Raw genomic sequence first — 13,970 nt, 5'->3', positions numbered from 1 at the left:
TGAATAAAACTGAAAACAACATATCCATTTGTGCAATGTCACTAAAGTGTTATTGGAAAATTTATAGCACTACCAGGCCCAAGATAGCTTTATTAAAAAAGAAGTCTCCAGTCATTGACTTAGTTCCTACTATGAGAAACTAGAAAAGGAAAAATAAGTTAATCTCCAAGTAAGCAAGAAAAAAAGATATAATAAAGACCATAAGTCAGTAAAATTTTAAAAAAAGGAAAATAAGAGAAAATCAATGAAACCCAAAGCTAGTTCTTTATGATGAATAAAATTGATCAACATCTAGTGAGGGAAATAAAAGAGGAGACACGGGTTACCAATATTCGCAATCAGAGAAGGGATATCACTACAGATTTCACAGATACTAGACTGATAATGGGGATATTATGAACAGTTTATGTTAATTAACTTGACAATTTAGATGAAATGAAGAAATTCTATTTAAGCCACAAATTGCAAAAGTTCACTCAAGAAAAACAGACAATTTCATAAACCTTGTTGACTATTAAAGAAATTGAAGGTATAGGTAAAAACCTTTCTACAAAGAAAAAAATATAAGACCAAGATAGCTTTATTGGTGATCCAATTAAACCTGTAAGGAAGAAATGATACTAATTCCTAATAGTAGTAGTAATACTAAACCCTTGTAGAATATTAAAGCAAGGAAATATTTCTCGATGAATCCAGTGTTATCACTACACCAAACCAAGACAAAGATATAATAAGAAAAGAAAACCACATACCTCTCATGGGATCTCCAATGAATCTGTACAGAAATTCTAAACAAAAATTTAAGTCAAATACAACAATATGTAAAAGGAAAATACATCATAGACAAAAACTAGACGGATGATGGGGATTTATGTCAAGAATCCAAAATTTATTTAACATTTGAAAATCAATGAAATTTACCACATTGATGTACCTAAAAGCACAATCTTTGTGTTTAGCTTGAGAGATACAAAACAAGCATTTAAAAAATATAGCAGAGGGGGGAAATGTTGGGGAGTAATATTGGCCAAATTATATTGTTATTTTGTGTGCATGTACAAGTAGGTGACAATAAATCGCATCGACATGTAAAAAAAATCAGCCCTGATTATTATTTAAAAAAATTTTTTAGATGTTGATTGACTTTTATTTTATTCACTTATTTATATGCGGTGCTGAGATTTGAACCCATTGCCTCACACATGCTAGGCAAGTGCTCTACCACTGAGTATCAACCCCAGCCCCTCAGCATTGATTATTGATGTAGAAAAACAAACAACAAACTAGGAATAGAAGGGAGCTTAAAACATCCTCTGAAAAATGCAGCTAACCTCATACTTAATGGTTGATAATTGAATACTTTTCCCCAAGATCAGAAACCAAACAGAGATGTCTACTCTCATTACATCTATTCAGCATTGTACTGGGGTGCAGTAAGGAAATAGCTAGTATACTAAGGCAAGAAAAAGAAATAAAATGCACTCAGATTGGAAAGGAAGAAATAAAATTCTCTTTCTTTTCAGATAGCATGAATATATATAGATACAATCTGGTATGATCTAGAAAAAAGCTATTGTAAGGTTGACAGATAAAATTTACATCTAAAAGCAATTATATTTTCTATATATTAACAATGAATAATTAGAAATTGAAATTTTAAAGATTTCCATGTACAATAGAATAAAAATATGAAGTATTTAAACATAAACGTGGCAAAAACTAAAATGTATATATTCAAAACTATAAAATATTGCTGATAGAATTTAAAGAGAACCTAAATGGAGAGATATACCTAATTTATGAGTCAGAAGACTAAGGTGTCCATTCATCCCAGTTTAATCACCAGAGTCAACATTATTCCAATCAAAATCCCTGCAGAGTTTTGTAGAAAATGACAAGCTGATTGCAACAGACCTAGAATATGTGGCTTCAAGACTTAATCTAGGGCTGGGGATGTAGCTCAGTGGTAGAGGACTTGCCTAGCATATGCAAGGTCCTGTGTTCAATCCCTAGTACCATACGAAGAGGAAAAAAAATATTCTAAAGCTACAGTAATCAGGATTGCAGACAAAACATATTGAAACAGAGCCAAGAATTCAGAGATAGATACACAATATATATGGCAACAGTCATTGACAAAGATGGAAAGACAAGTAGAGAATGGAAAGTTTTTTCAGCAAATTGTACTGAAATTACTGCATATTTATATGCAAAATATTGATCCATGCCTTGCATTAGACACCTGAATTAACTCACAGACTTAAATATTAAACTCAAAACTACAAAACCTCTAGGAAAAAAAATAAGAGAAAAATTTTTGTTGAACTTAGGTTTGGCAAAGATTTCTTAAATTTGACTACAAAAGCATTAAAAAGGATTTGACTGTGGGATTCATCAAACTAAAACCTCTGTAATTCAAAATACACTTTGAAGTCAATGAAATAGACAAAACACAAGCTGGGAGGAAATTACTGTAAAGCATTTATCAAGACTTGCATCAAGGATATATGAAGAACTCTTAGAACGCATTCGAAAAAATATAGTCCTGTAAAATAACACTTCATCAAAGAAGATAAACAGATAGTAAATACATTAAAAATGCTTGACATAATTATCAGGGAAATGCAATTTTGAAGCATAAGAGTTACCACTACACACTTATTAAATATCTAATATTAAAGACAATTGTGCTGAGTGGTTGGAGAAGAGATGGAGGAACTGGATGGGTACACATCTGGTGGGGATATAAAGTGGTAGAATCACCTTCTTAAAAATGTAAACATACACCAGTCATATCCAACCATTCTTTTCCAAAGAAAAGATAAGTTATATAGCAATAGGAGGAATTTTATATCAGTGTTCTTGGCTATTTTATTTGTAAAAGCCCCAAACTGGAAAAAAATCCAAATGTCTGTCAATAGATGATAGACAAATTGTGGTATGTACATGTAATGAAATGCTACTCAGCAATAAAAATAGATGATAGATAAACTGATGTAGATGAATCTCAAATTATGCTGAATAAGAGAAGCCATAGAAAATACAATATATTATCCCATACACATAAAACTTGAGGAATACAAAGCAATCTATTAAGATAAGACATTTTGCTGGAGGAATGGGAAAGTGGGGGGCAAGAAAGAAGGGCGACAAAGGGCAAAATTACCTAGAGAATGAGAATATTTTTGGAAGTAAAGGATGTGTATATTATCTTGATTATAATGGTGATTTCATAATTTCATGTTAAAATTCATCAAATTGCACACTTTAAATACATGTAATTTATTGCATGTCAGTTTTACCTCAAAGCTATAAGAATATCATCTTTTTTCACTTTCTAAGATACAAATAGTATTCTATAAATATTTTTCTCTACTTCATTTTTAAAAAATGTATTCTGGAAACCAGCTCTTAGCAGTATTTAAAATTATTTTCTTTCTTCTTTGGTTTATTCAACAACTTTCATTGATGACGGTTGTTTCAGCCTTTTGTGACCATCTTGTATTGTTATAATTAATGCTTGAATAACATAGTTTTGTAAATACAAGTTTTAAACATTTGTTGTTGTATTCCCAGTATCTTTAGAAGTTAGGGCTGGTGGACTATATAGCTCAGCAGTAGAGCACTTGCCCAAGATACCCTTCCCCAGCACTGAAAAAGTTAAAAAAAAAGTGGGATTGTTGAGTTAATAGGTAAATATATAAGCAGTTTTGGGAGATGTTGCCAAATCTCATTCATAAGGGTTGTATCATTTTGTATACTTATTAGCAGTGTCTGAGAATTTGTATTCCCCCACATTCTCTCACCTACTGAGTATGTTGTCAAACGTTTGGATCCTGCCAATGCAAGTGAGAAATGGTGTCTTGGTGTGGTTTAATTTGTATTTTGTTCATTATGAGATAAGCAGAGCATGTTTCCATATGTTATAGCTATTTGCATTTCTTTTCCTGAGATCTGTTTATTTCTTCAGCCCATTTTTGTATAGGTTTGCTGGCCATTTTATTTATAATGTTCTTTATATTTCAGGAACATGATTCTTTGGACAATAATATGTTGCAAATATTTTTTCTCACTTTGTCATTGTCAAACTGCGTGTGTGTGTGTGTGTGTGTGTGTGTGTGTGTGTGTGTGTGTAGCAGATTTAGATACAGCCAGGAAAGATTTTTTCAATGAGGCAGGTTTTGCCCACTCATAATACATAGAAAATTTCACTTAATATTTTCTAGTACTTGTTTATTTTCTATTTTTACATTCATGTTTCTTATCCATTTTTAGTTTATCTTTTGAATAAGTAGAGAAAAATCCAATTTTATAATTTTCCATGTGGTAACGCTACTTATTAGAAAGTCTATTTTCCCCAAACTAACTTTTATTGTACCCCAAATGTCCAGTTGGTTCTGTTTCTGGATTCTCTATTCTGTCCCACAATCTCTATGTATTCCTGGGCTTGGACGAGGGTACATGAATTAATTATATAGTCTGCCCTCCCTGTACCCTTCATTGCTCTTCTTTTTCAGTGCTTTCCTGCTTATTCTTGTTCTTTTGAATTGACTATATTCAACTTGACGACAGATTTTTAAAGATCCACAGATGTTCATTTCCTCCCCAAGTTAAATGTCCCCAGTTTCTTCAATTTTTAGCACGTGCTTTTCTGGCTATTCATGATTCTGTTCTTTTCCACAAGTCATGCAACCCTAAAATTTGGCATCCAGAAATGAAGCCACCGCCTTGGGGTGATAATGACATGATTCCTTAGGGTAAGGCTTTTTAAAAAGAGTGTCATCCACAATTGGAGAAAGTAACAAGACTAGAGTGAGCAGGGAAGAAAAGCCCAGTCCGAGCAGTAGTCTTTTAGAAGGGAGCAGAAGAAGCTTCTCCTCTTCTGTCTGCACTTTTGGGGCAGGTAGGTACCTGGTGTCTCAACACGTTGACAAAAGGGTTTTGCTCTGGGAGGGGCTGGGAGGCCTGACTTTCTCCTTTTTCCTAGTCTCTGCCTATAATCCCCTTCTGCTAGTTCCCTGGCTTCCTCCAGGGCCTTCTAAATCTCCGGTCCTCTCCCAGTTCCGGGGACAGGTGAGCCTCTTTCCTTCTGGAGTCCTTTCATTTGGACTCTTCCGCTTGGCTCTACTGGCGCTGTCCCCCGCCGGGCTCCGCAGTTGGTTCTTCCCGCTCCCAGCCACGCCCCTCGGCATCCTCTGTCTGCTCACTGCAGTCCACCCAGGGGCTTCCTCTGATGACGGGTTTCACGTGCCTTGGGCGGAAAGCACCTGTGGTGGAGGAAGGCAAAGTTCACTCCCAGTACCCGCCCCCTGCGCTGGGTCCTACTGAAGTAGGAAACGGTGAAAGAGAGGGTCCTGTGCTGTTCTGCAGGGAAGCGTCGCTTCCACTCAGCTGTCCCTACACCATGGACTCAGTACCTGCCACTGTGCCTTCTGTCACTGTTTCCCTGGGGGACCCAGAGCTCCTGGGACCCCTGTCGGGTGGCTGAGTTCTGGCGGAGTGGGTGCACTGACTGTCATGGCGACAGAGAAATGGAGTGTGTCAGGCCCAAGGCAGGCAGGACGTGACTGTATGGTTAAGCAAGGCCGGTGAGAGTGTACTTGAGCTTTCCCCACTTGCACTTTTTTTTTTGACGGAATAGAGGTGACAACCTCATGGTATGTTCTGAAATGCAGCCAACAATCCAAACAGCTAATGTTACTACAGGTCTTTTCCCTAAGGAGACTGCTGGGGAATTGGGCCCAAGTGACAGTTATCTCATATTACGTGTAGAGGGCGGTGAAAACAGGGAAGAGTAGGCATGTGTTTACTGCACTGCCTTTGAGCAACCATTTAAAATTAGGCTCTGAATTTTATAGAAAGATGTTAAATTCAGAGAAGTTTATCTAAGCCAGTTTTCAAGAGTTGTCTGAAATTACATGTCACGTATCTGTATATAAGAGTGGAATGGAAGTAAGATTTAAAATCTTATACATATATCGTCATTGTTTTTATTTGTTGCCATAAAATTAATTAGTTCTTTCATATATTTAAGTTTTGTCTTAAATGAATTTTTTAAATTATAAAAACCAGGTTATCTAAGAGAAAAGAATGATACAGAGGGATTCTAGCCAGGTGTTAGATAATGTGATGATATAGGGCCTGTTACAAACTGGAAATGTATGCTCAATTTAAAGTATTTAGATTCGGGCTGGGGTTGTGGTTCAGTAGAGCGCTTGCCTAGCATACATGAGGCACTGGGTTCGATCCTCAGAACCATATAAAAACAAAACAATGTGTCCACCCTAAAACTAAAGATACATAAATAAATATTTTTAAAAAGTATTTAGATTCATTATACTTGAAAACACTGGAAGCGAACAAAAAATATGAGACTGCCAGTATTCTCTCTCTTGTAGAAGCTATTGGAAAATATTGAGGAGGTGGATTTCTGATGAGGAGGTTGGTTTAGAATTGCCATGATTCTTTGTGACTGTTTTGTTATAAATTTAAGGTTTCCCATTTCTTCTAATTTGTCTGTTTAAGCTGTTTACTACATTGCCTGATGATGATACTCAGCCTGGGCCTGATTTTTATGGACTACCATGGAAGCCTGTAGTATTCACTGTTTTCTTTGGGATTGTATCCTTTGTCATTTTCTTTTGGAGAACTGCTCTTGTGAGTAAATTAACTTACTTATACCTTAGCACATAAGCACAAGGATTATTTTATATAGTCACTGCCCCCCCCCTTTCTTTTTCTTTTTCAGTTGCTAAAACACAAAATAGTGGTTTAAGTCAAACTAACATTATAAAATAATTTAGTGTGGGTGCAGTTGGTAGAACTGGTAATTCTTACAGCCATCCTGACCAGTAGTTTCATATGTATCAGAAGTCTTAAAAGTGGGATAAAAGATGGGATAGGTTAGATAAATATCCTTTTATGTAGCATATATGTCTAATAATCTATCTTAAAGAAATAACTATGCTTTGAAGATTTTGGTAATGTTTTTCAATGGAACAGTGTATTAGATTGAAGACTTAGCACAACATAATTCATTTAGGGGTTATTGTATGTTCGATTAGTGGAATAGCAGGCAGATTTATTTATTTCAAAGCTTTGAGGTACAGAAAATGCTCACAATTAAATGTGAAGTGGGAAAAAAAGCAGAAACTAAGATTTAAATGTTGATGAACTGTATGTTAATATAAACATACAAACAGGGGGAAATGCTGCAAAGAAATACAGTAAAATGAGAAAAAGGAGATGAGATAATTTTTCCAGTCTTTTATATAAATTTTTCCCAGATTTTATGATTTGATCATATGTACAGAAAATACCTTTTTATTTGGAAGTATAGATTATGTGTTGTCCAAAAATCCATTAAATGTTTTGTTCATTAAGGTTTTTTTTTTTTTCTGAGCAGAATTAGTCTATCTCTGTGTATGTGTGTACATATATGTATAAGTGTGTGTGTGTGTGTGTGTATATATATATATATATATGCGCTTATACATACTTATGTTTGTACTGTAGGTCATTCTGTTTCATAGTTATTTAACATAATTGGAAGAAAATTATTTTAGGTAAATGGACTTTGCATATGAAAAGCCTAACAGTTAAAGAGGCCAAAAGCATTGGATACAAATCTTTTCAAATCTGAGTGTTCTTTTTCTGATTTCTTAATTATTTCAGACATATCATTGTTAAGATAAGTTTCCTCTCCTTGTACAATTGAGTGTAAAATCTCTTAAAAAGTATTCCCTTCTTAAATAGAAGAATCGTTTGCCTGGATTCCTGTGAGGAATTTTCTAATCTCATTGAACTTTTTCTCAGCTAAAAGTAAAAAGGAAATAGAAGGATAAAGAGAAGGGAAAAACATGAAAACATTTTATATTTCTCTCTCTTGTTTCTTTCATTTCAAGAACCCTGGTACCTGTTTCTCTTTTCACTAGGTTATGTGGGATGTGGTTCCTAGCTTGTTGCTCCTCAGTTTCAGCATTTGACTTTGGAACTTTAGTCCCTACCTTAGATGACTGCTTTTATGCTACTTCCCATTTTCCTCTGTTGTCATTTTGAGTAAAAGGTTAGCAAGGCTATGACATTAAAGAAATGTTCATTTATTTCTGTGTTGGAGTTTTCTGAATGCAATTTCCTATTACGAAGATCCCATGGATGATCCGTGGACACATCTGGGTATCCCATCACCATTTATAACATTTGAAAGGACAAGTAATATGCTAAGTTACAAAGAAATTTAGTGATGTTTTAAAAAAATTTCTGCTTAGGTTTTATTTTCAGGTAGTTTATTGCTGTTTTTTGGAAACGATTGTTTTTGTCCTTTCCAGAATATGTTAATTGTCATTTCTCTTATTGCTTGTGCATTTTCTTCTAGCAGTCTTTCCTTTCAGATTTCTTGCTATATATTTAGTGATTTACAGAAATAAGATGATGTAGCCTCTTAGTTTCTAAATTCAGCCAATAGCCAAATTTAAATTGGAGTTCTAAGATGTTTTCTGGTGAGTGAAAATGGCATATCTTAGTACAAAGATTATGCCTTTAATATTGTTTCCTCAGATTTCTTTTGAATAGTCATTGTTTCTAGACTTTATCCTGGTTATTTAGAATTGTCAAGTAAATGATTTTGAGTATACACACACACACACACACACACACACACACACACACACATCTTTACTGTGAAATAAGGTACATATCTTAGTGTTTTTATGTCAGAGGCTATTTATGAAATATCACTACCAATTAAATTTAAAAGGCTTGTTAACCTTTACTTATTTTTAATCCTATAAATTATTATCCTGAACCAGAATGTTATTAAATTCTCACTTGGTTATGATTCTGACTGTTATTTTAGGAATGCTGTTTCTATTGAGCAGATGTTTGACATCAAATTTAATCTTTTTTCTCTCTTCTAGGTAAAAGATAGAGTATATCAAGGTAAATTTTTAGGTTTCTTAAACTTGTAATAACCCTTTGTATTGGTGTTTGATGTGTGTTTTATGTATATTAGAAGTAGATTCAGTGACTTTTAATGTCTATTATCTTTTTTACCTCCTGAAAATTTTACTATTCCTAGGTTGCTAGTATGGATAATAGAGAAGATGATGATGGTTCCAACTCTGAGATAGGAGATAAAGAGGAGGAACAAATTGTGGATAGGGAGATGATGATAAGTTTTAATTTGGGGCAGATTAACTTTGAATATTGATGTAATGCAGATGTATTACATTTGAAGAGTATTTCTATGCTAATGATTTAATCATGCATTATGTAATTGAGTAGATAATTTGAAGAATGGTAATGTGAATCAGTATGTTTTCATTTCTGTTTTTCTTTGCAAAGAATTAAATGATTCCATTTTCGGAAAAGAAAGTGTTTTGAGAAGGGGGGAATATCAAACTACAACACTTTACTGTATTTCCCATCTGTGAAATAAGCTTAAATTGAAATATCATTTTGAATGGGAGGGGTTCCTGGGATTGAACTCTGGGGCACTCTACTGAGCCACATCGCCAACCCCCTATATTTAGAGACCAAGTCTCACTTAGTTGCTTAGTGTCTCACTCTTGCTGAGGCTGGCTTTGAACTTGGGATCCTTCTAGCTCAGCCTCCTGAGCCACTGGGATTACAGGTGTGCACCACTGAACCCAGCAAAATATCATTGTTCTTATATTTTTCTTAAATTTTAATAATTTTTATACTCTTATTGCTAATAAGCATAGATTGCTTTTTAAAAGCATAATAGTTATGCTAAGAAGTATTTCCTCATAGTACCATATAACATGTCTTTGCTTTTAGTAGATTGAGTAATTGAATTTCATTTAGTGATTGTAATAATCTTGTGTATTTCCCCCTTTTAGTCAATGAACAGCAAATTTCCAAAAAGGTGAACAATTTCATGAAAGAAAATGAAGAACTAATGCAGAAATTGTCAAATTATGAACAGAAGGTATAATTATTTTTTTTTGTTTCTTTCTCCCTTTGTTCTAGCTTGAATCATTCCTACCTGTTTTAATTTAAAAATCATATTTTAAAATTTTTGTTTCATTATTTCTTACAAATCATCCAAATTCTAAACAGTCATATGTATTAAGTACTGCTTTTTTCTGGAAAGGGTCACTTGTCTGGAAGTAACTTGTATGGTAGCACTTTAATTTGTGAATCTTAATTCTGAATGCTTTATTTACATAGATGAAGGAATCAAAGAAACAGGTCCAAGAGACCATGAAACAAAATATGATTCTTTCTGATGAAGCAACTAATTATAAGGTAAAAATCCCTTCTTTGGGGGGAATTACATTCTAAACTCAAAAGTAAATGTAATGAGTGAGTAATCTTGACACCTTTTTTTTCCAGGATAAAATGAAGCTTCTTGAAAAAGCTAAAGAACTTCTGGATGAGAGAGCTAAAAGTCTTCATGTTATGTTAGAATCTGAGAGAGAACAGAAAGCTAAGAATCAGGACTTGGTAAGAGTTTTGCTGCTAAGTATTACTGCAATTTGGCTTTTCAAATATTTTGTAAAATTGGTTAGGTTGAACTTAGTCCAGCTGTTAACTAAAGTAAGATTAGGAGTCAAGGAAGTTGAACCCACTTCTGCCCATTTTGTGGAACTTTTAAGTACTGATACAACAACTTAAAACATTTTTACTTACATATTTCATTTTCAATTTCTATAAGTTTCTGTAATTACATAAAAGTTGCAAAAGATGGTAGAGAGTGTGTTCTGAAATATCCTACACCCAAGTAAGCTTGATCACCTAGCTGAGGTAGTATTTATCAGATTTCTCCACTGTAAAAATTCTTTCCAATCCTTTTCATATTGTATTCTTTGGAAGTTACCATGCACAGCCCACAGTTAAAGTATGAAGAGTTACAAGCTCAGGATGCAGCTCATGGTAGAGCACTAGCCTAGCATGCATGAGGCTCAGGATTCAATCCCAGGCATTGCAAACAAAGATTGCAGATTTATGTCCACTTCCTTAAGGAGCAAGTATCTTTATAATTTTTTTGGAATTCTTCTGTATGTGAGATTAGTCTATTCTTCCTTAAATTTTATCATTTTTTACTTCAGATAAGAAAATTTTAAAAATGATCTTGGGAAATTTTTTTCTCTATCACTAGAAAAAAATTACTAATTTGAACTGGTTTACTTGAAACAGTAATTAATTAGTTAATTTTCTATGCTTTAAAACATTTACTTATTGCATTATGATTTTCTATACTTTGAACTTTTTTTATGGTTATCTCATAAACAGTAAGGTTGTGGATGCCATGAAATATTTATGACTTCATTTTCCCTCATCTCTTTCAGTTCTTGATTTTTTGCTTAGTCCAAAGCTGGATTCCCTGCATTTACCTGAAATGTAATGGGATGGCTTGACAAAAATTTTGTTGTGTTTATCTTTTTTAGTATATATATGTATGTGTACACACACACACACACACACATATATATATCAGTATTTCTACTGAAATCCTAATGCATATTTTGTGTTCTGTTTTCACCTGGCAGATAATGGAAAATAAGAAATCTATAGAGAAGCTTAAAGATGTCATTTCAGTAAATACTTCTGAACTTTCAGAGGTAAAGCTGCCAACTATTGCTAACGGATATTAATACTACATCTTAGTTTTGTTGCGGACCAAAAATTTGAGGTGTGCTAAAATGTGCAAAAAATGAGAACTATATGATGTCTTGTTTGGGAAAGTATAACTTTGTTTCTTCTTTGGAATTAATTCACTAACTGTAGTGTTTTTCATTAGCTTCAAATTCTCCTTAATGAAGCTAAGCTTCGTGAAGAGAAGGTGAAGTTGAAATGCTGTCAGCTTCAGAAAGAAAATACCATGCTTAAGAAGGAGAAAGAGCAGGTAAAGAAAATTTGATGTCATACATAATGTAAACTAGAGAAGTGAATTTCATTATCTTGTATCTTTCTTGGATCTGTTTCTGAGGTAAGGAATATTCATGTAGGACCTTTTCTAGATATGCAAAGTTTAAACAATGCTCCCCAATTTGAGTGCATATATATGGTCTCCATCTGTTTTGGATTTTTGGATTATTGCTTTTCTTATCAAATGTCAATCAGTTATTAACTTGCATAGCCTCAAAGAAACTTTTTAAACCAGAAAATTAAGTATTTTATGATCCTCTTTTGAATAGTTACTGATTCACCGGCCAAGGGAAGATTACATGATAAGGAATCTAAATTTAGGAGACAGTCATATATGCCCAGCCATTCCTGCTGGAGATAAATTATTTGAATTGGCAGCAATTTTCTGGGGAATGCAATAAACAGGGTCAACTTCCTGATAGCTCTGATGTTCTTACTGCAGCTGTGAGAGTTGGGGCCACTCTGCCCTCTTCCTTAACCAAGGACTCAACCCCCTCGATTGAGGCAGTCCACCAAGGAGTATGGCTCTCTATTTCTTTGTCTAAGTCCTGATATATCCAGTGCAGAAACCCCTCCCTAACCCATAGGAATTCATGTGTTTTGACTTTTCAGTTGCAGCAGGAAGTAAAAGACTGGAGTACATCACACGCTGAGCTCAGTGAACAAATGAAATCATTTGAGAAGACCCAGAAAGATTTACAAGTAGCTCTTAGTCAAAAAGATGATACTATTAATGTAAATTTATACTCCAAATATATGTTTCATCTCATGAATTCTCCTGAAATCTTCTGAATTAAAATCGAGAGTCTTCCAACCTTTTGCTTCTTTTCTAGGCTTTGACTAATCACATCACACAGTTGAATCGGTTACAATGTGAATCTGAATCTGAGGATCAAAGTCGAGATGAGTCAGATGAATTAACCAATGGAGAGTTAGCAGGTAAGATCAGTCTCAGGGAGGTTGAATCCTTTTTTGCTTTCCTGTCTTTAATTAAGTATACAGATGCCACTTTTCAGCTGGCTGAATTTCTTCTTAAGCTTCAGGGTTGTAGACACATATCACTGGATCTATAGATATGTCTGTTGCATTGGCAGAGGTGGGTTGTTGGGGTATAATGTAGCAATAGGCATGTGAAGAACACTGACTTTTTCTATCCCATTGAAAACTAGTAAGTACACTGCAGCTACAATAGTCACATCCTATACCTCTAAGTATTGAACATTGTACAGTAAGAGAAATTTATTTCTTAACTTATGCAGATGATACTTGATTTTGATACTCATCATCTCTATGGCTCTGTGGTTTTAAGGTCCACAGTCAGTCCGGAGGCAGTTGGAACCATAAACTAAGGCTGTGAGAACAGAGGCTAGAGACTATCAGAAAGCTAGAGAGGGAGTGTAACAGTGTTTACTGATGAGGAAAATATTTCCAGATGTTTTCTCCCAAGTTGGATATTGCTTACATAGCAAGTATTTCAAACCACACCTGGTAGTAGATTCAGGGAGAAAATAGAGGATTGAATCTTTCTAAACAAGACACTTATTGCCCAGGTGAAGATAGATCTGAGAGAGAAGAAAAGCTTTTATCTTACAAGAATAGCATAGATAACATTTTAGTTGTGCAAACTAGAAATTCACCTTTTTTTTAAGACAGACACAGTACTTTTATTTATTTTTATGCTGAGGATCAAACTCAGTGCCTCACACATGCTAGGTGAGCACTCTACCACTGAGCCACAACCCCAGTCTGAAATTCACCTCTCTCTTTTTTTTTTTAAATCTAAGCTTGCAATTCTCTTAAAAGTCATTAGTCTAATCAGTTTAATTATTTAATTGATTTTTTTCTTCCAGTATTTGAACACAATCATTCTTTAGTTTAGGGAAGTTAGGAGAATATAGAGTTAAAAGTAAGGAAAGAAAAAGCTAAAGTCTTTTGTTTTTTAGGTGATCGGAACGAGAAGATCAAAGATCAAATTAAGCAGGTGATGGATGTCTCTCGGGTATAGTTCTTTGTAAGAGTCCCATAGTACCTGTGAATTCTTCCTGTGCCTCACTTTTAAGAATACCTCTCTTTTCTGC

At 34.3% G+C, this 13,970-nt stretch overlaps 1 protein-coding gene and 1 long non-coding RNA gene across 11 annotated transcripts in view; one reads left to right on the top strand and one right to left on the bottom strand.

Moving 5' to 3' along the window:
* LOC144373880 (uncharacterized) overlaps positions 1 to 13,970 on the bottom strand; it is a 74,145-nt gene that overhangs the window by 43,317 nt on the left and 16,858 nt on the right. The window lies entirely within an intron of this gene.
* LOC144373879 (transport and Golgi organization protein 1 homolog) overlaps positions 1 to 13,970 on the top strand; it is a 168,719-nt gene that overhangs the window by 142,203 nt on the left and 12,546 nt on the right. For 8 of the 10 annotated variants that reach the window (XM_078036845.1, XM_078036852.1, XM_078036851.1 and 5 more), the window contains 10 exons: positions 6,526 to 6,657; positions 8,916 to 8,937; positions 9,861 to 9,949; positions 10,192 to 10,269; positions 10,357 to 10,467; positions 11,514 to 11,585; positions 11,765 to 11,869; positions 12,505 to 12,627; positions 12,726 to 12,831; positions 13,836 to 13,891. In XM_078036845.1, coding sequence (XP_077892971.1) covers positions 6,526 to 6,657; positions 8,916 to 8,937; positions 9,861 to 9,949; positions 10,192 to 10,269; positions 10,357 to 10,467; positions 11,514 to 11,585; positions 11,765 to 11,869; positions 12,505 to 12,627; positions 12,726 to 12,831; positions 13,836 to 13,891 — 894 coding nt within the window. The remainder of the gene's footprint in view (positions 1 to 6,525; positions 6,658 to 8,915; positions 8,938 to 9,860; positions 9,950 to 10,191; positions 10,270 to 10,356; positions 10,468 to 11,513; positions 11,586 to 11,764; positions 11,870 to 12,504; positions 12,628 to 12,725; positions 12,832 to 13,835; positions 13,892 to 13,970) is intronic. The other 2 variants (XM_078036843.1, XM_078036844.1) reach the window with 2 other exon arrangements.

Source organism: Ictidomys tridecemlineatus, unplaced genomic scaffold (assembly GCF_052094955.1).
Source record: "Ictidomys tridecemlineatus isolate mIctTri1 unplaced genomic scaffold, mIctTri1.hap1 Scaffold_52, whole genome shotgun sequence".
Taxonomy (NCBI): Eukaryota; Metazoa; Chordata; class Mammalia; order Rodentia; family Sciuridae; genus Ictidomys; species Ictidomys tridecemlineatus.
The sequence above is the reverse complement of the archived record's forward strand: the minus strand, read 5'-3'. Positions and strand labels throughout refer to the sequence as shown.